Here is a 23483-nt window from a genome sequence, read left to right as displayed (position 1 = left end):
TTGGCGGAAGACAGGGTCATCTAACGCTCCGCCATGAGGGTAACACACTAGCCCCTTCATCATCCTCTACTTCTCTTTCCAACCAGGCTTTCTGTGGTCACTATCCTGCACCACTCCTTAAAGTATGATTCACTTTGATCCAAGTGAATGACATCTTCTGGAATTCTGCCCCACGGGAGGCCCGTGGCCTCTGTACCCAACAAATCACCAGAACAGCTCTTCCTCGGGATCGCCAATGATCTCCTCATCACCGTCTCCAAGACACTGTCTCAGTCTCCAGCCTTCTATACCACTGGGCACTCCCCCTTCTTCCTTATGCCCTTCTGCTTCCTTGGTACCTAGGTTTTCTTCCTGGCTTTCTTCTCAGTGTCCTCTGTGAGGTCACCCTCTTCCAGTGCCATTAAAGAGTGTGGCTCCTCAGGGCCAGTAAGGGGACAACTAACCTCATTCGTGTCCACAGTTGCAATCACCACCTCTATGCAGATGGCTCTCAAATTTCTGTCTGCAACACATTTTTCTGTACTGACTTCTAGACCCCATGTACCTGTCTACTTGACATTTCTTCTTGGCTACACTGAAGGCACCGTAAACTCAACATTTCTAGACTGAACTCACAGTCCTTCCAGCAAACCCAGGTCCTTTTTCAATAGTGAACGGTGGTAACACCAGCTACTTGATTTTCCAAGCTACACCCCAGGAGTCATCCTTCACAACGTTTCTCCCTTTTTTCCTCCACTGCTGATCTATTACTAGCACTGTTCGTTTTCTCTTAAATAGCTCTCAAATTTGCCCCCTCCGGTGTCACCCCAGTGTTAGCCATCACCATCTCTTGCCTCAAGTGTAGCAAAGCCTCCTGGCTATTCCCTCTGTGTCCATTCTGGTTCAACTAACAAATCAGATCATGTTCTCTCTCTCTGCTAACGCAAGACAATGGCTTCCAAATGCTCTTCCAAAAAAATAAAAATAAAAATCTTAACATACCCCTCAGACCATACACGACACGGTCTGATCTGTGTCCTCTTACGCAGCTTCATCTCCCTCCCTGTCCCCAACCTTGTTTCTGTGCATTCACGGAGCTCTCAGTCTTCTAAACCACACTCCCTTCTGCCATGGGGCCTGCACACGTTATTCACTCTCCCTAGAACCTTCCTCCTCCCTATGTGCCTGGTAAAACTCGACGCATCTGCAGGATCTCAGCTCCAGCATCATGCCCGCCACTTTTACCGACTCAAATAGTACCAGCAGTATCTCTCCTTTGCAGCACCCACTAAAGCATCTTGTAATTTTCAAGCAGAACTTGGGAGTATTTCATTTTTGCCTGCCTCCTTACTCCCCATGGGGCATTAGGTCCACTGAGAGGAAGGAGCGCATCTGTTTCTAACTTACCCCTGTGAACGCTGCTGCCTAGTAACTGGTATACAACAGGCGCTCAGCTGAAGACAAAATAGCAGAACAGGAGTTGGAATACATCAGGCAGTTGCCTCACTGGAGTGAACATTACAGACTTCTGCAAAATACAGGAAGTGGGACTGGGAGATAAAACTCTTCATTGCAGGTGAACGGTCTCTACCATCAAGGTAGATGGGAGAAACGTACACATTGGGGCAAACCACGGGAGTGGAGAGGGGAGTTGGAGCCGCCAGTAAATAATGCAGGGGTGCCAAGGCCATGTCTGAATGTGCCTCTGTGAGGTCAAGGCTGAATAAAGGGGGGAGGAACAGTGGAACTGATACATGTCTCAATGGAGTAAGTGGGAAGCAGCAGAATGTAAGTTTGAAAAAAAAAAAATCCTAACAGGAACACACCAAAAGTAAATTTTGGAAAGTACTTGTTTTTTTAATTTTCAATACCATAAAAAAAGAACCGAAGGGACATGTGACGACATACTTGCATAGGAGGAAAAAAGCTGCCTGAGCACAGGGAGATTAACAATGGTTGAAAAATGAAACTATTTTAAATAAACTAAAAGTTTAAGAGCTAAGAAAACTTTGCAATGCACACTCACAAAGAAAAAAAAGAGACACAAGTTCTAAATTTTAGCAATTGCATTTTACTAAAATATAGAGTGTGAGCCAAATATAGTGAGTGTTGAGTGTGAGACAAAATTAGCATATTTGATTCTTATACATGCTTTTCTCCCTTATATTTTAATGTTTCTGAAACTGGAATTCATCTCCCGACTGATTCGTGGCTCTAATGCTGTCCAGTGTTCTTTTAGACCTCCCTGTCCTTGAGTGTTAGCAAGTCTTAAAACCCAAGAAACGCTTTTGGATAACACCACTAAATAGTGCAAAGCTGTCTACTTTCTTCAAATAAATTTCGTGATACAACATCACCAAATAGTGCAAAGGTGTCTACTTTCCTCAAATAAATTTCGTGATACAACATCACCAAATAGTGCAAAGGTGTCTACTTTCCTCAAATAAATTTCGTGATACAACATCACCAAATAGTGCAAATGTGTCTACTTTCCTCAAATAAATTTCGTGATACAACATAGTTCTAATTAAAATCCCCATTTTTCTTTTTAAGAACTTCAAAACAAGGATTCATCTGGAATAATGAAGTGACGAGAAGCACCACAGAAGTCTTGAAAACAGAAACGCACTGCAGGAAGCCTCCCTCTCTTGGATATTGTAGTGTAGAGTAGAGATACGCTACTTATCAGGGTGAGGTTCTGGGAACAAACATCAAACCAGAGCATACAGGAATGTAGCTCTTACGAGAGTGGCATTTCGGAATAATCCTAGAATAAGACGCCGACAATTTAAAACCAAAGCAAGTTAAGTCGCCAACCCACAACCTATTTTTGAAAAGAATCTGCATGTTAAGATCCAAGGTCTTTCTAATTATTCTCCTCAAGGAAGAAGCCATTATAAAATGACAGATTCAAATATTTTAAAATGTAAGGCTTGAATATACAGGCTTGGACAACACGGGATAAGGGTGTTGCCAAAAAATCCACCTTCAACTTGACTCTGCAGAAGCTTAACCATGGACAGCCTACTGATGACCAGAAGCCAACTTCTCCATAAAATAACAGTCAGTGAACACATATTCTGTATGTGGTATGCATTATGAACTGTGTTCCAACAAAGGAAACTAGAGGAAGAAAATGTAACTAAGAAAATCAGGAGGCAGGGCGCCTAGGTAGCTCAGTGGGTTAAAACCTCTGCCTTTGGCTCAGTTCATGATCTCAGGGTCCTGGGATCAAGTCCTGCATCGGGCTCTCTGCTTAGCAGGGAGCCTGCTTCCTCCTCTCTCTCTGCCTGACTCTCTGCCTACTTGTGATCTCTGTCAAATAAATAAATAAAATCTTAAAAAAAGAAAAAAGAAAGAAAATCAGGAGGTGGAGAAAATACATTTCCAGTATGAATACTGTATTCATAGAAAAAAAAGTAGGTTTAAGTGGACCCGTGTTGTTCAAGGATTGGCTGTGTCCCAAAACAACATAAACATAATTAAAGAGCAATGTCAAGAACAGGCTTGGAAAAATATTTGCAACGAGTGACTAAATACACCAAAAGCTCTTAGGTATCATTGAAAAAGAAAATATCGTCATGCTAAAACGGACCAAAGACAAGGTAATGATCATGGCATTTAAATAAGAAAATACAAACAACTAATAAATGCTTGTAATTCGTGTATTGTGAAGGTAGGACCATTTTCTTCTTTTCAAGACTTCAAAAAAACAAAAACAAAAACAAAAACAAGTTGCTAGTGTGAAGGACCAGAATTTGGGGCTGGGTGCCACAGTGTACCCGCAGGCCTGGAGGGTTTCAGGAGAGGAGGGATGTGATCCCACCCAGGTTTTAGAACATCACCCTGATGTTGTGCTGAGAACCAACTGGAGAAGGCCGAGGTATTAGCAGTCACACCGGTTAGGTGGTAATTACAATAACCCAGGCTAGAGGGATGCCTGCCAGGCTCTGCTGGTTAAGCATCTGCCTTCAGCTCAGGGTCCTAGGAACAACCAAAGCATCAGGTTCTCTGCTCAGTGGGGACCTGCTTCTCCCTCTGCCCCTACCTGTCCCCCTGCTCATGCTTTCTCTCTCTCTAATAAATAAATAAATAAAATCTTAAAAACAAAAACAAAAAAACATACCCAGGCAATAGTCCTAGTCCTGGTAATTTGAAGATTGTGAGAATTAGGTGGAGAGTCCAAACATCCTCCAGCCACGCCCCACAATCCCCGCAGCTAACTGTGTCTGTGGGTGTATGTGTGTGTGCACACGCGCGCGCACACACCATCACCACAATTTCCTGGAGGACTGAATGTGGGGTCTGAGAGAACACTGGGGATCATGAAAGACTCTGGAGTCTCTGCCCTGAGCAACCATCATATAGGCCTGGTTAACAGCAGCTGAGACGGGCAGTCCAAGCAGGTTCAAGATAAAAGATGGTGAATTTGCATTCACAAGTTACATTTCTGTTATCTTGAAGAAATCCGAGTGGAGCTGTTGGGTACGTAGTGGGATATATGAAGAGTCTGCGTTTCTGTATCTCCCACCTAAGTTCTCTGCCTGGTAATGAAGTGTCTGACGAGGAAATCTATCACTGGCGTGTGTTTTCACTATTTGTTGTAATAACAGAGAACACATAACTCGTAACGGTATCTCCAAATCACACTGGAAGACCAATTAATGAAGAATAATTTTTAAAACCTTCAGATGACAAAGGAGATGAAATTAATAACCAATTTCATTTAGAATTGTGTGAAACATCCTACTTTGCTGTCATAGATAACTTTCATGCTGTCATTCACTTCAGCTTGATTTTATCTGCTTGCTCAGCGTTATCCAATTTTAATTTCACTTGTTTTATTATGATCTCACTGCTAATCCTTCCGAAAATTACTAATAAATTTCCTGGAAAATTTGTACACATAATGAGATTATCTTCCTCTTTACCGTATGTAAAATGTAATTTCACCTTTAAATAATAGTCTCCATGAAGTTAGAAAATAGCAAAGGAACAACAATGTTTCTTTAGGCTCCTTTAACCCGGGAACGTAGGCCCTCATTTGCTGGCTCATTTTCTTTCATTTATTCAACAGCCACTCACCGAGTGTCAGGGAGTTAGGTAAATAAAATGTGCCCTTTTAGCCAAAGAGGGGCTCAGAGGCCTGGACCCTTCAGATCCCTGAATCATAATGTGCTATAGAAGCAATGTTGTAATGGAGAAATAGAGGAGGAACTCTGAGATCAGAGGAGAATGTGTCAAAACCCAGAGAAGGATTTAAACCCGGTGTAACACACAAGTTTATGGAAAAGAAGAGTAAATAAATATTGGTTTAGTGACCTTAGTGCAGAAGGTTAAATATAACTCAAGTGGGAATGTTTATATGCCGTACCACTTGACTGATCTAATAACCAAACTTAAGAGTTTCCATCTTAGTGTTTTCTACCTAACAACTAACAACTCCATGTGACTAGTTCTTCCACCAAATGACTCAACTCTACAGTATCCCTCAAACACCCTGGAGCGTGAAGCCAACTGAACGAGGAGGCCATCCCACCTGGGTGGTTCTAATAGCAGCTGGGACGAAGCGAAGCAAAACCTGAGCCTAAGACATGTCAAGGTTAAAGAGCAAAACCCAAGGGGACGCCTGGGTGGCTCACTCGGTTAGGGTCTGCTTTCGGTTCAGGTTATGATCCCAGGGTCCTGGGATCCAGTCCCACATCAGGCTCCTTGTTCAGCGAGTTGTCTGCTTCTCCCTCTGCCTGCTGCTCCCCCTGCTTGTGCTCTTTCTCTCTCTGACAAATATATAAGATCTTTAAAAAAAAAAGAGAGAGACAGCAAAACCCAAGGACAACAATCACAAACAGCCAACCTTCCCAAACAAGACAACCGCTTAAACTAAGGCCCATCAAAGAATTCCCCAAATAATTTCCCTGCTTTGCTTCCTTGTCGGTGGGATGTTCCTAATCACTTTGGATTTGGTGCTGCCAGTTTCAAATTTACTGTTGCTCAAATACGCTCTTCAAGATTTTAAGATGCCTCAGTTTGTCTTTTCGCTCCTTGTTTCTAGAGCAACACACGTCAATGTCACCTGCTGGCAGCTTGGGACACTTTCTGTTAAAACATCAGTGGCATATCCGGGAGTATTTCCTTGATCAACAAATTATTAAAAATGAATGCTGAATTCGTTACTATTACACCACCCTATGCCGACACTTAGAAAGCAAATTAAGAATTCTGCGGTCAATTACGATTTAGATTCCACCTTGACGGGAATGATAAAAGTAAGGGTGAAAAGCAGCATGACAACGAAAATAAGGGTGACATGTTCAAACTGATTGGATTTTCTCTTCTTGCGAAAAAGAGCAGTGAAATTAATTGGCTGTCTAATTCAAGTTGACTTTGTTGTTGTTGTTGTTAAAGGTCACGTGGGTTTTTTAAAACAATGCTTGGAAAATGGTAAAAATACTTAGGGTTATTGCACTTCATGTGCGTATAGGCATTTGCAGGGAAAGAAACAGGGCAATGAGGGGCAGGATTAAAGAAATGTGGACGACTATTCAAATACTTCAGCCGAGAAATGTACGGATATGGAATGGCACGAAATGTAAATGAACTTTAGGATCTGGTCTTTTAATTTGACAGCTGTTTGACAACTGCGCGATGAAAAGCTGACCTCAGACAACTGCAAATAAATGAGAGACGATTGAGCCAAAGAATTTCACATGAAATGATACAATATACATTGTGGTAACTCCTCACAGGGGAATAGATAAATGCAGGCTGGGATTTTTATTGTCTTTGAAGGTACTGATACGCAGTGGACTTAAATTTCACAAAGGGCCGTGTGTTACTCTATTACAATTAATGGCACTTTCGGAAACATAACGCCCGCCATCGGTGAAGAAATCATTGTAAACACAATTTGAGATTTCCAGGTGTTTCTTGAAGCAATTTTTATTTGACCTTCCTCGCCTTTACCTTTTGGATGCTAAAGCTGTACCACCCGCCCCCCTCCCCCCTTTTTAATTTAAAAATAATGAGCTCCTTCATGGTACTGCTCGAGAAGCCACACATGGCCAAGAAAGCCAGCAGCTTAAATCTCAAAGTACAATTCAGCACCCACAGCTTCATTCTAAGGAAGCTACTGAAATATTCTGCGCCTTGCTTTTCTCAGCGTGGTGAAAATGAGGAGAGAAAATCACGTTTTCGTTATGTAATCATTAAAAATTCTGTTCTCAGAAGGTACATCTTCTTTTTTAAAAAATTTGGGTAGACGATACTATATAAATTATATATCCTATTTCAATGGCTGGAGTGTGTATGTTTGGGGGAGGCATGGGGGGTGGGCTCTAGGCAAATTTTGTCATTATTGAGACAACATTTAACACTTAAAACTCAGGAAATTTCACATGAGAATCCAAGCGTCCAGCTTGTACTGGGGAAGCGAAGGTTCCAGCAACACTGGGCCTGCACTGATCTGGACCAATCACGCGGCAGCTCCCTTGCTGTGTCCGTGCTCCAATTCAAGACCACCACGCAGCCCTAAAACAGGTGAGGAAGAGAGCCGAGAGCATGTGTCTCTGAAAATGGAAAAAGTCACTGTGGGTGACTGAAAGGAGTTCCTTGTGACCAGGGAATGGCTTTAGAAAAAAAAAACCAAAACTCGTTTCTAAGGCTTCCCTGTAATCACTTTCCAGCAAGATGCTTCCTGCAAATGCTGTCCTAGAAACTCAGTAGCCTAAGGGGAGGAGAGAGATCGGTGCCCAGGGAACTCCCTCTCCACGCAGGAAACTGTAGACAGGAACAAAAGTGAGCAATGAGGGCCATGCACGGGTCTCCAGGCTGGTCTTCCAGCCAGCATCAAACCGGACCCTTCCTCCCGTCCGGAGAGGTCAGGTGTCCCCTCTGGGTGCCACAGTGCACACCACTCACCACAGTTATAACTGGACATGCATCTGTGTGATTTTTTTTTTTTTGACTGATGCCTATTTCTCCCACCAAACAACGGGCAACAGTTATGACTCACGGATTCGTTTCCTTCATATGCTGGGCTCCTACTGTGCTTCAGACCATTTTCTAGGCACAACATTCTAGGGGACCAACAATGGATAAACCCAGGTCTCTGCTCTCGAGGTGCTGACATTCTAGGAAATAGACAACAACCAGAAAGAATATGCCAGAAGAGAGGGACGGGAGAGGAGAAGGGAAGGAGCAGGCAGAGGGCACAGGGACTGCCAAGATGGTGCGGTGGGAGAGTTCTCGAGGGGCTGGGGGCTGGCAAGGAAGCAGGCCCCACTGGTGCGGGGAGAGCAGGGTGCCAGAGGGAAACAAGCAGAGGCTGAGGCTGAAGCACCCACAGGTAAGGACGCGGGTTCTATTCTAAGCTCACCCATCCGTACTCCTGTGCCACAACCTTCATTCCGCTTCAGTATCCTATTTTCCCATCACAGAAAACACCACTGCGGCCCCAGAGGTCCCGTCCTCTCGACTATCCCTCACTCTGCACCGCTTCCCCTGCCCCCACTTGTTCACCCTCCTCTGTCTGCCAACCAGCAGCTTTCTGGGGGCAGCCCTCCGCACGCTTGTTGTCTCCATCCCCTGCAAAATCTGCTGGGATCCACGAAGGGCTCAACTCCTCTCCGCCTACATGCACTGGGAGAAAGCACAGCAAACCTGGAGCCCAGCCCTCAAATCCAAGCTAAATGATTATTTCCTTGCCAAGACTCACTCCTTCTCCCGATTCCCTGCCTCATGGGATGCACTTCACCCATGTCTGACATCACCTCCACCTGTCCTCTCCTCACTGGGACGGATACCTGATCAACCAGTGGCCCCTTTCGACTCTGCGTCTGTCATGATGGTGCCCCTCAGGCTCTCAGGGTCTTACCCACTTTGTCAACTGAAGCGGGCTCTCCTCCGGCTTGTTTACACAATGCCTAAACCGACTTGGAAACAGAGCCAATCCCCCTACTGTCATTCTTCATTCGACAAATGTTTATTAATATATAGGAATAATAATTAACATTAACTGCGTGCTTACTGAGGACCAGACCCTTCTCTAAGAACTCAATGTTATCATTTCATTTTGTCACCAACTTCACCTGTCAGGCCAGATTAAGTCAACCGTCCAAAGTCACAGGGCGAATAAAGGGCAGACACAGACCCTGCCTTGAGGCTGTCCTTGACTGCCAGTCCTTACTGGACTCCGTCCGAGCAGCTCCCTGTGCTGGCTGAGCTTACAAAGGATCAGCCGGATGTCCACCTGAAACTGTACAAAGCACGACAAAAGGAAGCTGCGTGGTCAGGGGATCAGGAAGTCTGTGAGGACCCTGATACGGTTGTACTGTTTTTACTTTTTTTTCCCCCCCAGTTCAAATATTTATTGAGCAGCTTCACATGCAAGGCACTATGGGACAGCTGAGATCAATGGTTGCAGTTGGAAACAGGATCTGTTTTTCCTTTCTACATAGTCCTGTACCTGCCTTATACGTTCTTCTTAATGTATTTATTGTGCAACTCTTTTTTTTTTAAGTATTTTAAAATTGTATTTATTCATTCAATAGAGAGAAAGAGTGAGAGAGGGGAGCAGCAGGCAGAGGGAGAGGAATCAGCAGACTCCTGGCTGAGCACGGAGCCCGATATGGGCTTGATCCCTGGACCCCAGGATCATGATCTGAGCAGAAGGCAGACACTTAACCGACTGAGCCACCCAGGTGCCCCCATTGCCCAACTCTTGCTGTTCTATGTAAAAAACAAAAACAAAAACAAAAACACAAGGGAAGTGACGTATCTGCGTGCCCAGCACAGTGCCTGGCACATACCAGGTGCTCAGGAAATGCTTGTTGTTTGGATGACATTTTAGCAGAGATCCAGGCGGACTCTGTGATCTACGCTGTGGGCAGTGGAAGGAGGAGAGGCTGGGGAAGAAACAGGCCACTCAGAGTGTGTGGTCAACATTAGGACGGTCTTCTCTATCCTTAGAGTAACAGAAAGCCATGGGTTGTGTTATGTCCTTATTAACGCCTACCAATGGCTGCCCAATACCTACAGGGTAAGTCTGCATGCTTAGCAAGGCACGCTAGGCCCTTTATGACCCGCCCCCTAACTTCTTTAGCCAAATTTCTGGTAGTATCACCAGCACCATGGACTTTATGTTTCTGCTACACTGTAAAGTATGCAGGTGCCCAAATGGTCTCTTACTCATACAATCTCACATCTGCTGGGTCTTTCCTCATTGATGTTTTCTCTGCCTGGAAAGTTCTCCTCTCACATATACCTACCTGATAAACACCCACCTAACCTTCCTTCTGAGACTCCAGTGCCTTCTCTGTGAAGCCTTCCTGACCTCCACAGGTAGAAACGAGCATCCCCTATGCCCTCCTCTGGACGTTGAACTGCCTGTTTCTACTGCAGTACCAACATATTTAATAGTTTTATTGTACTTACCTGTATGTCCGTCTTGCTCTACTAGCTGGGAGCTGCATCAGGGCAAAGACAGATCTTTCCATCACTAGCAAAAGTCATCAATAAATGCGTGAGGGTCTTTCTGCAAATAACTTTCAGGAAAAGACCACCATATAGCATCAGCACTTTCTGCCACTTTAATGACCTCTTGTTTTCTGGTCCCAGGAGTATTGAACTTTCTTTCCAACAGGCAGGTAAACAATTTCAACAGCTTCCCCTGCCTCAGTGATTTCAACCTGAGCTACACAGAATAAACAAAATTCTGTACAAGTGAGAACTCGTCCAGTCACATTTTCCTGTCTTTCAAAGGCCACGTCTTCAAGCCTGAATGTTCAACAAGTACTTATGAAAAAGGACTTTTTTTTTGTATAACTTCACTTTACTTACCCTAGAGATATTTGCAACAGCTGAGTATCTACCTGCTGAAAGACTTATCGACCTTTGCCCTTCTTGCAAAAAAACACATCAGACCTTGAATCAGGGGGCTGCCTAACTGTCCAAGGTTAACAGCGCGCTTCTTTAAATAACCTCTTCTGCCACTCACTTGGTCCTTCACTCAAGAGAAAGTGAAAATCGTGGCGGGAATCCAGGCTCGGCATCTTCTGTCCTTCACTAATACCCCGATTTTCAAATCCCAGAGTATTCTTACAAGGACTAAGAATCTGGCCTATAGGTATCTTTATGGTTTAATCCCAATTAGCTTTAGTTAAGAGAGGACAACGGTAACTTCGGGGGATGGACCCTTATGCACGAGCTTCGGCAAGCCGCCCGCGAAAATGACACACAACACTGGTAAACCCTTGTCACTAGGTCTGTCTCGCGACAGCAGTGTGGACAACAGCACATTCTAGACCATCGACCGTACATGTGCCAAAAGCAATACCAGGATGGTGTTACTCAGATACATTACCAGATTTTTATTTCAGTGTTAGTTTTCTTTCTTACAAGCTAGCAGGTAAATGTCTTCTAGTCCAAAAGGAACCTCAGTTGGAATAAAAGCTAAACCTGTACATTATCTTAATATTTTAAGGCTGCACTGTAAATTTTAAGGCATAAGGACACTCTAGATTACAAGTATACATAAATCTTATTAACTACCAAATATTCCCTTTTGTTTCATCCTATCTCTACATTCCATCATTCAGATCCTTTAGAATTTCTTTGTTCCCTCCGTGATCATTGCTTCCGGGAGAAATCTGGCATAGGATCTAAAGGAAATGACACAGCGAAATTTTCCTTAAGATTAATCACACAGGTAAGTAATTTCCCCTCCTTGCCCAACAATATTTTCTAAAACTTCTTAGAAAATCAGTAAGACAGAACTGGGTGGTCATGAAAATGTGAATTTTTAGGACTTACTTAACCACTTACACACAACTTTTCAAGGTCTAATCGCTCACCTGAAGCAGTTTGGGGCTGGAAATAGCAACACAAAACATTCCCCAAAGCTGGTCTGGGTTAAAGAGCATGGGGAAAAGAATCTGCTTCACTGTCCGTCCCAGAAACCCCGAGTCCTATTCCTGCTCCTTTCAAGTGTCCGGGAGCTGAGCAGAAAATTCAGAACCATCAAAGGTCTCCAACTCTACAGTACAAATATCAAGGCATCAATATTTGTCAGGTATTAAACCTTAAAAGCAGTTTGTCACGAAGGCAAGGGGAGTGCGTATGAGATAAGGTAACGTACAAGTCTCCAGGGGACAGGCCACACAGTCGGCTTTGAATTCATGTCAGCAGCCCTCAGTCAGCGGGGAGCCCCCTAATCTAGAGAATGGGGTTGGGGGCAGTCTGCAGTTCGCAGCAGGAAACAGAGAGGCTATTGGGATTCAGATGAACAGACTATTGGGAAAGGCAAAACAGTCTGAAGACAGACAGACAGACGAAAGAAAGAAGGAAAGAAAGAAAAAGAAAAAGAGAGAAAGAAACAAAAAAAGGAAGGAAGGGAGAGACGCCTGGGTGACTCAGTCGGTTGGGGGTCTGCTTTCTGTTTGGGTCGTGATCCCAGGGTTCTGAGATCAAGTCCCTCATCGGGCTCCCTGCTTGGTGGGGAGTCTGCTTCTCCCTCTCTCTCTGCCTCTGCCTGCCACTCGTGCTCATGCTCTTTCTCTGACAAATAAATATTTAGAAAGAAAGAGAGAGAAAGAAAGGAAGGAAGAAAGAAAACAAAAAAGAAAAGAGAGGTCACGTGGGAAGAAACTCAGCTTGATTTCGTGTTGGAACAACATGGAGACATCCAGGAAGGGGGCAAATCTCCAAGTCCCCCAAACCAGATCTAATCACGACATGCTACCCAGAGACACAAGCCAAGAATCCTAACTCCGAAAATCCCAATTGGTATTATTTCCATTATGTCTCAGTTAAAACATCGCTGATTCATGAACCATTTCAATCAGCACTTCTTTGATTTACCAGAACTGAGTACACCATTCCACAGCACCTGTGAAATGGGAGCCACACTTTCAAATGTGAAGAATTCCAATACAGGTAAATACACACTCGAAAGAACTGTGTGTGTATATTCATGCGCGCACACACAATACAGTTTGCAGTAGAACCCAAGTCTCTCAGTCCACTGGGGAAACACATCTTCCCCTCCCATTCTCTGCTTTGAGACCCTCACGGCAGACCGCTGATGGATAATCAGATTCAGACAGCGTGGGGGATATGGGCCAGACACAGACCACGTGTTCACATTAATAGTATTGAGAACGTTAATTGAGCACTTAGCTTTCCAAAGGCCAAGTGCTCTAACGCCTTCACTCAGATGACGGATGACTGTACTACCAGGCCACTATGACACGTTCCCCTTTAGCACTTGGTAACAAGGATGTTGGCAGTTAGCCTGGTAGAAGGAAGGGGAATAACCCAGTTCTGAAGTGGTGCCCGGACCAGGACATTTCAACTGGGAGAACGCGGTGAACCTGGAAGTCCACCACGGTCCGTGGGTTCTGCTCCCAATGTGACCATTTTCAGACACGTGATCCGAAGCTTCACTTTATTCCTCTGCGATGCCGGAATAAATGCCACCTCACAGAGATGCCGTAAGAAGCAAAATAAATAAAATGAATTAGATAACGGCCCGCTAATGTGGCGTGTAAATGACAAAATACTATCTACAAACACATGTTCACATCATCGTTCTCTCTGCGTCTGCTGGCAAAACTGCACCTAGAGTTATTTTGGATCTGGACACCAGCGCCAGCCAGACTCACTCTACTTAGATGGATCATTCCAGAAAGGGGAATCAAATGCAATTCAGGAACTATTTGGGGTTATATAAATTCATGAAAAGAGACTCCACATTTAAAATGCGTTTTCTTTTGGACATTGTTCAGTAATGCTGATCATTTGCTTTATATGAAAAACATATTTCATGGGAGACTCTTTCCCATGTGTTATTCAAAGACTCTAGACAGATCTGATCTAGTGCAGTAGCTAATTTGAAGCATCTGAGTAAGCCACAAGGCACAGACTTCAGAGACCACCGAATGAATGCGAGTTGTCCATTGGTGAAAACATCAAAGCCAAACAAATCATAACATTCGAAGGAAAAGTGTATTTCTCATACTGATTTTTCTTAACATAGGATGTTCTCTGAATCACATCACCGGTGTTTGCTAACATTGGTCTTAGTCTCTAGAACACGCCACGGAGTTTAAATAACCACGTTTGTTCAACAGGGAAGATGAAAGTCAATTCCTATCGCTCAAGGCAGACTGCACAGTCCAAACAAAAGAGACATCACAGAAAGGGAGAATGAGAAAGATGCATTAGATATTAATCTCACATTCAGTGGGAAAACAGAAAAATCTTTATCTGTTTTTCCTTTCAGAGTTTAAAAGGCTGTGAATTTTCTGTGGCCCTACCCACCCTATAATTCAGAGCTTTTTATCCAAAGCCCTTCCTTTTTACCTTATTTCAGCCATGAAAAGTCTCTCAACTACTGTCAGTATCAAACAAAGAGACACGTCTCTTCCTGACCTTGCTTCATTCACACCTCTTGATCTCTTTCATTTCCTTTCATAAAAACTCTTCAACATTCCCAGAGACACTAGATCCTAGAGATAACATACCCTTATCAGCTTTACTTTCTAATTATAACCTACCTCACAGATCTGAAAGTCTACTTAGATTTTGTGCCTTTCTTGTAATTTTCTCCAAAATAAAGTCCCTGAGAACATCAGTGGTTCTTACAGCTAAGTCTAGGGTATGAATTCATTCAACGTTTATTTGATCTTACGAAAAAGCCGTTGGTGGAGGGGGTGGGAATCCTATGAACCCAGACTTAAGGAGGTGAGCTAATGTAAAATGCTTAGAACGTTACTTGGCATTTGGCAAAGTGCAAATTAAGTGTTAGCTGCGATTGTGGTTATGATGAACACTTCTTGCTACCTTCCCCTGCTTCCCCATCCATGTTGCTTTATTCCCAACGTGCCTCCCTTGGGAATTTCACCCTACTGGCCTGCTGTATGCTTGTGGGGATGAAGTGCTGGGTGTACAGCATAAATAAGTCGCAATCAACGTTGCGAGTTCCCAACGTTGAGAGTTCTCCAGGGAAGAGATACAGATGAAGAATTACACAGTGAGGTCACAGGTGCCTATTAACCGTGGTTAGAGAGTGAGAGCTTCAAAGTGCCATCACATGGAGGAAGGCACATGGAGCTTTCCCAGAGATGGAACCGTGAGCAACAGGCTGGGGCTCTAAGGACACGGACTCTGACTCCACGTGGGGAGGACACTGCCAGTGTCCAGGCTGCCCACCTAGGGAACCAGCTGCCTGGCCACCAGGGATAACCATGCAAGCAGTACCTGCCGGGGGTACTGTAGAAATGAAAGTTCAGACCCAAAGGAAATCGCCAACATTCTTGAACGACTTGCAAACAGAGAAACAGTGCAGGAGAAGAATCTTTAAGCTCCCTTTTCTGTGTGCTCACGCAGCTCCACAGTTCCGCCCAGCAGTGGATCCTGCCTGTGACTAGGGAAATGCTGAAGGAGAGGTGGGCCTGGAGGCCTGGCCTGCAGCGAGGATACCCCAACTTGTCCAGTCCGCACACAGGGGAGGACAAAAGGCAGAACCCAAGGCCAGACCTTTGAGAACAAAGTTGCTTTTACCACCTCTTGTTTCGAGTGAAAGATTGAAGGCACAGGTGGGCTATGAACAGAGCCCCTATAATTTCTTGTCCAAACTGGGACAGTGGAGGGGAAAGGGGGGCATCATTAATAATTATGCCAGGAACACAAGCATAAACAAGGACATATGGTCGCCCCAGCTATCAGTGGGTAGTTACACACACAGAAATGTGAGCCAAAGAATGTCTGAGGCAGAAATTGGAGCCAGGATCTTGGGTAAAGATCTAAGAGTGAAATCAAAAGGAGAAATCAGTGGTTCTCAATCAGGGGCAACATTGGTCCTCAGGGAACATTTGGCAACATTTGTCACAACTCAGGGGTGTGCTGCTCATACCAGCCAGTGGGTAAAAACCAGGGATGCCAGGCGACAGTCCCCGAGGCACGGGACAGCCCTTCACAACAAAGCCGGCCAACCCACGCTGGCAAGAGTGCCAAGGTTGAGAATCCCTATGTTAAAAATGAAAAGCTCTGCCAGCACAAACATAGGAAACATCTGCACTTCAAATGAAAACTGCAGAACATATCCAGACCCTACCTGACAAAGAGTTAATAATCCGATCTGCACATATCAGAGAGTACCGGGGAACATAAATGGCCGATAGACATTAAAAGCACCGCCCCCACCCAACAACTCTACCTCCTAAGTCATCAGAACAACTTGAACTAAAAAGATGCACCTAAGGTTCCCTACAAACCTGGCCCAGACCTCCTAACTTGCAGGGTCAGCGGTAAGCCCTTCACACGTGCCATCTGGAAGCATACAGTGATTTAAAACCAAGCACATGCACAAAGAGAAGATCTTCCAGGAAGGAATTTCTCCACACTTGCAACACATATCTTGTTTGATTTTAACTTTTTAACTTTTTTTTTTTTTAAAGATCTCTTCAGAGAGAGAGAGAGAGAGTGGGAACAGAAGGAGGGTGAGTGAGACTCTCAAGCAGACTCCCAATGCTGAGTGCAGAGCCCAACGTGGGGCTCGATCTCACAACCCTGAGATCACGACCTGAGCTGCCAATCAAGAATAGAACGCTTAACTGACTGAGCCATCCATGTATCCCTTAACTTTTTATTTTAAAAGCCACATATCTTTTAACACAAGATTTTAGTTAAGGACACATTCAAATATTGAGCTATGAGAATTTTGGCTCAGCATTATTTATGTGGGCAAAAATGTAGAAATCCCTAAAACATCAAATAAGGAGAGACTGATTAAACAAATCACTATATACCTATATACGATCATGTTATAGCGAATATTGACATTGGAAAATGTTTATGATACATTATTTAAAGGAGAAGACATATAGAAGCTATATGTAATTATACACATAAATCATTTCCTGTGAGAAATTAATATATATGTAGAGATTGTTTGTGCTAAAAAAAAAAAAAAGCCTACTATAATATAAATGAAAATGTTAACGAGTGAGTCTATCTGGGCAGGGGGATATAAGCACCACAATGCCAGAGGTATGCGCTTGTCCTCTGCTGTAACTTTGAAATGCAGAGCAGTGCCTGGTACAAGGGAAACATAAAATAAAGAATGTTATTGCTATTTTTGCTTATTTATATTTTCTCACTAACCTGCAATGGAAACATTATTTGCAAACGCATTTCTTTAAATGTTGCTTTTAAGAAGAATAATTCAGGGGCGTCTGGGTGTCTTAGTGGGTTACGCGGCTGCCTTCGGCTCCAATAATGAGTCAGGGTCCTGGAATCGAGCCCTGCGTTGGGCCCCCAGCTCAGCGGGCAGTCTGCTTCTCCCTCTCCCTCTGTGTGTTAATAATTTATGTTTATATTAATTTGTTAATACTTATTATTAAAAAATAAATATTAACAAATAAATTTTTAAAAAGAACAATAATTCAAAGGCAAAACAGAATGTTTTGTAAATAGAAATGTCAGTAATGCCACCTGCCTCACAGGGTAGTAAGGTTTAAATAATAATTTCTGTAAATATGCTTTGTAAGCTCTAAAACACTGTACGAATGTCAACAATTTGTTACTTTCTTAAGACCCTCCATTCCAAGTGAAATCAGTCCCATATATGTTTTGGGTGCCAGCCCTCACCTCATCCATGTCTCTTTTACTACCTCATCCTCTGAAAACACTCAGAGGTGAGTGTGGAGGCTTCGGAAGCCCGAAGTTGTGACGACAGATTGAGAGAGTGAGGGCACGTCCATCAGGAGGAACAGCAGGTCACCAATGAAATGGACCCTGCAGAAATGTATTTATTGACATCCACTCCTAACCTCTAAAACAGAAAAATCATCTCCATGTAACGTAAGTAAAATAATTGCAAATACAGTTTATTATAACAATATCTATTATGTCCGATATTCAATTACGCTGAAAATTTTCTGACAAGTCTTATCTTTTTCAATTTTTTAAATTCATTCCACTTGAATTTACTCAGTTTTTCACTGTGAGTCGCTTGTTTCTTAGATTCGATCAGTCAAAGCTATCTATCACATTTTATCTTTCAGTGGCTACATTTTATGGATAGATTTCATCCTTTGAAGGCACACCTGCTTTCAACTCGTTATGGTTTCAAATGAGGCATGTGTATATATTACAAAACATGAATGTAATTCCTTCTTACTTTTTAATGTTAGTGGTTTCCATATACAGAATATATATATACATATATATGCACACATATTTATACACTACACTAGTCATTATTTCATAAATCAGAAGCTGAAGCTCATTTTCTCCCCCTAAAACAAATGTAGGAATTGTTTTCCAGAGCTTTATTTTTCCTACTTTCACAGAGAGATCACAGAAGTAGGGTCCAAAGGAGCAGCACTCAGAGCTAAGAAGAGCTAAAAGAAGTATTTAAAAAAACAAGAAATGTTATTCGAATCCTTTTATAAATGCAGACAGAAAGAAATTTTTTTTTTCCACAGAACTCAGAAGATGAAAAACTTTTATCCCTATCAACCACATATAGGCATTTTTTAAGTTGGATGTCAGCTCCCTAAAAAAAATGGGAAGCTCTTGCCTTCACCAATGACTATTTCTTTATCTAACTGCTATTCAAAACCCAGTTAAAGGTTTGTTGTCCAGTGCTCTTTGTTTTGCTTACACTAATTAAAGGCCCTAATGAAAATGTTCTTGCCTTCCTTTAATTTTATGTAACTGCTTCATAATACTAGAGCTAAAATCCTTCCAACAAAATTGAGAAAATACTGTAATTTGGGAAGGTTACTGATAGCATAATAACAGTGGGATTCCACAATGACGGTGATCATTAAGATGTTTAAGTATTGTGATGTTTCCAAAGGGAACTGGAGCCCAGGGCAAGTGGAAGGAGGCGGTATGAGGAATCCGAGAAGATGAAGAAGTTGAGGGCCCATGTGACGCACAGCACTGAAGACGCCTGGGGAGGACCAGCAACTGAGGAGGAGGAGGACGTAGACGTGTTCCAGAGGAAGAAAGAACAGGAGAGCTGCGTGAGCGCAAGACGGGGCTAGGGAGCCAGCCTAAGAAGGAAATGCTAACAGAAGAGGCAGACAATGTGATGTGTCAGTTCCAGAAAGAATCTCATCCCATAGTCTGGCTCTTCTCAGCAGTTTGAGATGGACACACCCCAAGTCACGCTAAGGCAGCAAATACACTTCCTACTGATGATAAAACAAAGCAGCCAAACGCATTTTAACTTTATTTATTTTTTAAAAAGATTTTATTTATTTATTTGACAATAGGAGATCACAAGTAGGCAGAGAAGCTGGCCGGGGGGTGGGGGAAGCAGGCTCCCCACTGAGCAGAGAGCCCGATGTGGGCCTCGATCCCAGGACCCTGAGACCGTGAACTGAATCGAAGGCAGAGGCTTAACACACTGAGCTGCCCAGATGTCCCTAAACTTTTTAAAATTTCTAACACCTTAGCTTATGTTCAGCTTCTGGAAATTTCTGCCTAAATGTAATTCATTCCGTGTTTTTCTCTGTAGATACTTTCTTGCTAGTGACAGACTTTTTTTCCACGATAAAATCTTGAACTACCTTTTTTTTTTTTTTAAGGGTGGGGGATGGGAGGGAGATGGCAGCTCAAACTCAAGGCAACTCTGTATTATTTTTTGTTTACTGTTTGGGGATTTCTGAACCATTTGGTGCTTATTAGTTAGTTGCTGCTGTTTTTTAAAATGTCTGTAATTTCACTTTAACTTTGTGTTTAAATCTATTTAATTTAAGCAGGAGACAGCAGTTAATATCTCAAGGATAAGTACAGCTCTTCAACGGAAAAAAGGGACCTGAAAGCTAAAATGTGTTTTTGGCTTACTCTTATGACCTAAATTTATAACTAAATAAAAGTAATAATTTTAAAAATGTTTTGAAAAATAGACCCGAAATAGCAACACAAATCCACTTTGCTTGTATTGCTTTCTATTCAAAATTTCATTAAAAACATGTTCACTGTGAAGCTAGGATTCTTCTCTTGGCCAAGCAACAAGGGAAGGGAGCAGAAGGAAGAACAGCTTGGAAGAACCACACCGTGGTTTACGAGCTGGGACGGTACGTTTAAAGTATGGCAGGATGGGTTGGATCTCCCTGTAAGACTGTCTGGACATTAAAAATAGTAACAAAAGCAGTAACAAAAAAATAAACCTTATTTGAAATAGACTGATCCCTTCCCTAACAGCTGATAACACACTGTGAAAGCATAATGGTCCGAGGAATCATCAAATTAAAATTCTCACATTTTACAGAATACCAAATGATATCATCCGCTCAGCCACGCTGTTTTCCTGCTCGTAAGCTGAATTCCTGTTTTAAAACTGGGGCAACTCCTCCTGGGTGTTCTGGTGATGGAAAAGACTTTCCCTAAGTTTTAGCCAAGACTTCTTCACTCTGGTATCCGATGACAAAGGATACGTGGGGGCACACATCACAGTGACCAGGTTCAGTGGGGGGTGGGGAAGAACTAATTTATAGAAAAACTATTTCGATGTGTAAAATAAAAGGGGGACAAAAGGATGCATTAAAAATAATATGCTCCGGGCACCTGGGTGGCTCAGTGGGTTAAAGCCTCTGCGTCGGCTCAGGTCTTGATCTCAAGGTCCTGGGATCAAGTCCCATATCCGGCTCTCTGCTCAGCGGGGAGCCTGCTTCCACCTCTCTCTATCTGCCTGCCTCTCTGCCTACTTGTAATCTCTGCCTGTCAAATAAATAAATAAAATCTTTAAAAAAAAATAATACGCTCATTAATTTTTTAATATATTCTGTGATTACATACACCATGTTTACTGAATATTCAATTACTGATTTTTTAAAAGCTGGATATGCTTGTTTAAAATACATTGTTGGGGCACCTGGGTGGCACAGTCGACTGAGCGTCTGACTCTTCGTTTCAGCTCAGGTCATGATCTCAGAGTCGTTCGATCAAACCCTATATAGGGCTCCACGTTCAGCAGGAAGTCTGCTTGGGATTCTCTCTCTCCCTCTGCCCACCCCCTACCCCGAAATAAATAAATCAACCTTAAAAAAAGAAGTACACTTCTATGTATGTAAACAAGTGTAACAAATCAAACCAAAGAAAGAAGAACACAGAAAATGATAAGCTCAGGGGAATGTGCCAGAAATGGATGAGAACAGAAAGTCAGGCGGCTCTGAAACGCTTCTAACCCAGGGATTCCTGTCAGTTGAAGCAAATACACGACTGCTCTCTCCCCCAAAAACATTCACCTCAAGAGATGAGACAGATTAGCTCTGTCCCCCAGAGACCTCTCCAGGAGATGCAGTGTCCCAAGTTCCTGGAACCTCTCCATTTACATATGGGGTTTGGGGAAGACTTTTTTTTAAAAATGTAATAATATTACCATCTAGGAAAAAGCAATAATATCACAATCGAGCTGAAAAGTGACCCACTGACCTGATTGATGGAGTTGGCGGCACAGGATGCAAGGCCTGTGCCCAGAGAAGTAAGCAGGAAGCAGGACCAGTCAAAAGGTCCTGGGGCCAGCGCAAATCCGGCTGAAGTGGTGCTGACGACCAGAGCTGCAAGACAGAAACAGAGCAGACATCTTATCACCGGAGCCCGCTCCAGACCATAAATGCCAAAAACCAAGCCAATCCATTTCAGTAGTGACACAGACTATGGGCTAATCCTCTCTCATTAAAAACAATTAAAATTTTTTTTTCTGATTATCAAAAGTACATGTGTTCATGATAGAAAAATGCTAATTTTCCTTCAGCGCCATTATACAAAAAAACAAAACAAAACAAAAAAACAATGTTCCAGATCCAATCATTCACTTATTCATTCAACAAACATTTACTGAATACCAAATTTGTCATCAGTACTGTGCTGGGCATCAGGCAGTTTATGGGATAAAGGTATGTAACGGCTCCTTCCTGCTCACAGGCACTTTGACGGGGAGATGAGTCATACATCAGTAATTCTAATACAGGGCAGCATATAGTAAGTGTCCCAATTCTGTGACAATTCCAGACCATCTGAGCAGAGGCTCACCTGTAAAAGAAGTGGTTCTGGGGTCCAGATTACAGTTAGATGATGAACAGAAGGAGATGATAATCCTACAGCCACCAGTGGGAACAGAGGGACAGAAGCAAAGCCATGCAATTCAGGCATCCGTCAATGCTGCTCCCTCCCTGAGGGCCTGGTCCTTCTTTCCCGGGGGGTTTACGGAAGCTGACAGGCCCAGAAAGTGTCTAGGGGCAGTACGATACAGTGCTGTAGAAATTGACTGGAAAAGATCACCAGTGGTGGGCTGATTGGAGAAAACTTCAAGAAGATGGCACTGAAGCTGGACCTGCAGGAGGGGAGGTAAGAAAAGGAGGAGAATGGTAGGATGGTTGGACATCAAGGGTGGTTGGACAGTTCCAAGAACAGGCACGGGGCAAGAGAGACCAGTGTCAGGAGTCTAAAGTAATCTGACGCCATCGGCCAGGATTTCAGACCAAACGCGTAGGAAGCACTACTGAGTCCCTCGTCTTTTGCCCTGCTCGACCTCTCCTCGACTGTGAATACTGTCAGTTTCAAACCCACCTCTACTGCCACCATCAGGCCCACTGACTCACAGCCCAGGTGGTGTTCTGCCCCCAGGGACCTTCGGTAATGTCTGGAGACATACTTGGTTGTCACACTGGAGGTGGGCAGACACTGGCCGGGGATGACTCTGACATCCTCTGGCACACAGGACAGCCCCCCACAACAAAGAATTTTCTGGCCCCAAATATCAATAGGGCTAAGGCTGAGAAACATGTCATCTAGTCCAAGCTATTATATTGTCTGGACAATGGCAAGAGCTTGTCCCCTAAGTGGTCTCCTTGCTTCCACCTTGCCGCTCTCTCCCAAATGATATTTTATTTTTTAGATTTCGTTTATTTATTTGTCAGAGAGAGAGAGAAAAAAAAGACAAGCAGAGGGAGTGGCAGGCAGAGGCAGAGGGAGAAGCAGACTCCCTGCTGAACAGGGAGCCTGACACCGGCTCCATCCCAGGACCCTGGGGCTATGATCTGAGCCAAAGGCAGACACTTAGCAGACTGAATCACCTAGGCATTCACCAAGTTATATTTTAAAAATATAAGCGATCATATCACTCAGCTTCAAAAGTCCTTGACACTACACCTGGACTAAAAGGCAAACTTTTTCTTCTGCTGCATGGATGTGTCTTAAACCTCTCTCTAGTCTATGCACTGTTCTCCATTGGGAGGGCCTTCTGCTCTATAAGCAGGCCAGGCTTTCTTGCCTGCAGATTCCTGTCCCCTTCCATAGCCTTCAGATCTTATCTCAAACAGGACTTCTCTTTTTCTTTTCAGAGAGAGAGAGAGAGAGAGAGAGCGCGCACATGAGTGGGGGTTGGGGGGACGGGCATAGGGGAGGGAGACAAGGGTGCGGACAGGGAGAGGCAGAGGGAGAAGGAGAAACCCAAGCAGGCTCCATGCTCAGCACCAAGCCTGAAGTGG

General features: G+C 43.5%; 1 protein-coding gene across 1 annotated transcript in view; it reads right to left on the bottom strand.

Moving 5' to 3' along the window:
- The window catches only part of COX10 (cytochrome c oxidase assembly factor heme A:farnesyltransferase COX10), a 131196-nt gene that overhangs the window by 76377 nt on the left and 31336 nt on the right, over positions 1-23483 (bottom strand). The window contains exon 4 of the mRNA XM_082705767.1: positions 21427-21551. Coding sequence (XP_082561893.1) covers positions 21427-21551 — 125 coding nt within the window. The remainder of the gene's footprint in view (positions 1-21426; positions 21552-23483) is intronic.

Source organism: Mustela nivalis, assembly GCF_964662115.1.
Source record: "Mustela nivalis genome assembly, chromosome: 17".
NCBI lineage: Eukaryota > Metazoa > Chordata > Mammalia > Carnivora > Mustelidae > Mustela > Mustela nivalis.
Note: the sequence above shows the minus strand (reverse complement) of the source record. Positions and strands in the feature narration are given on the sequence as shown.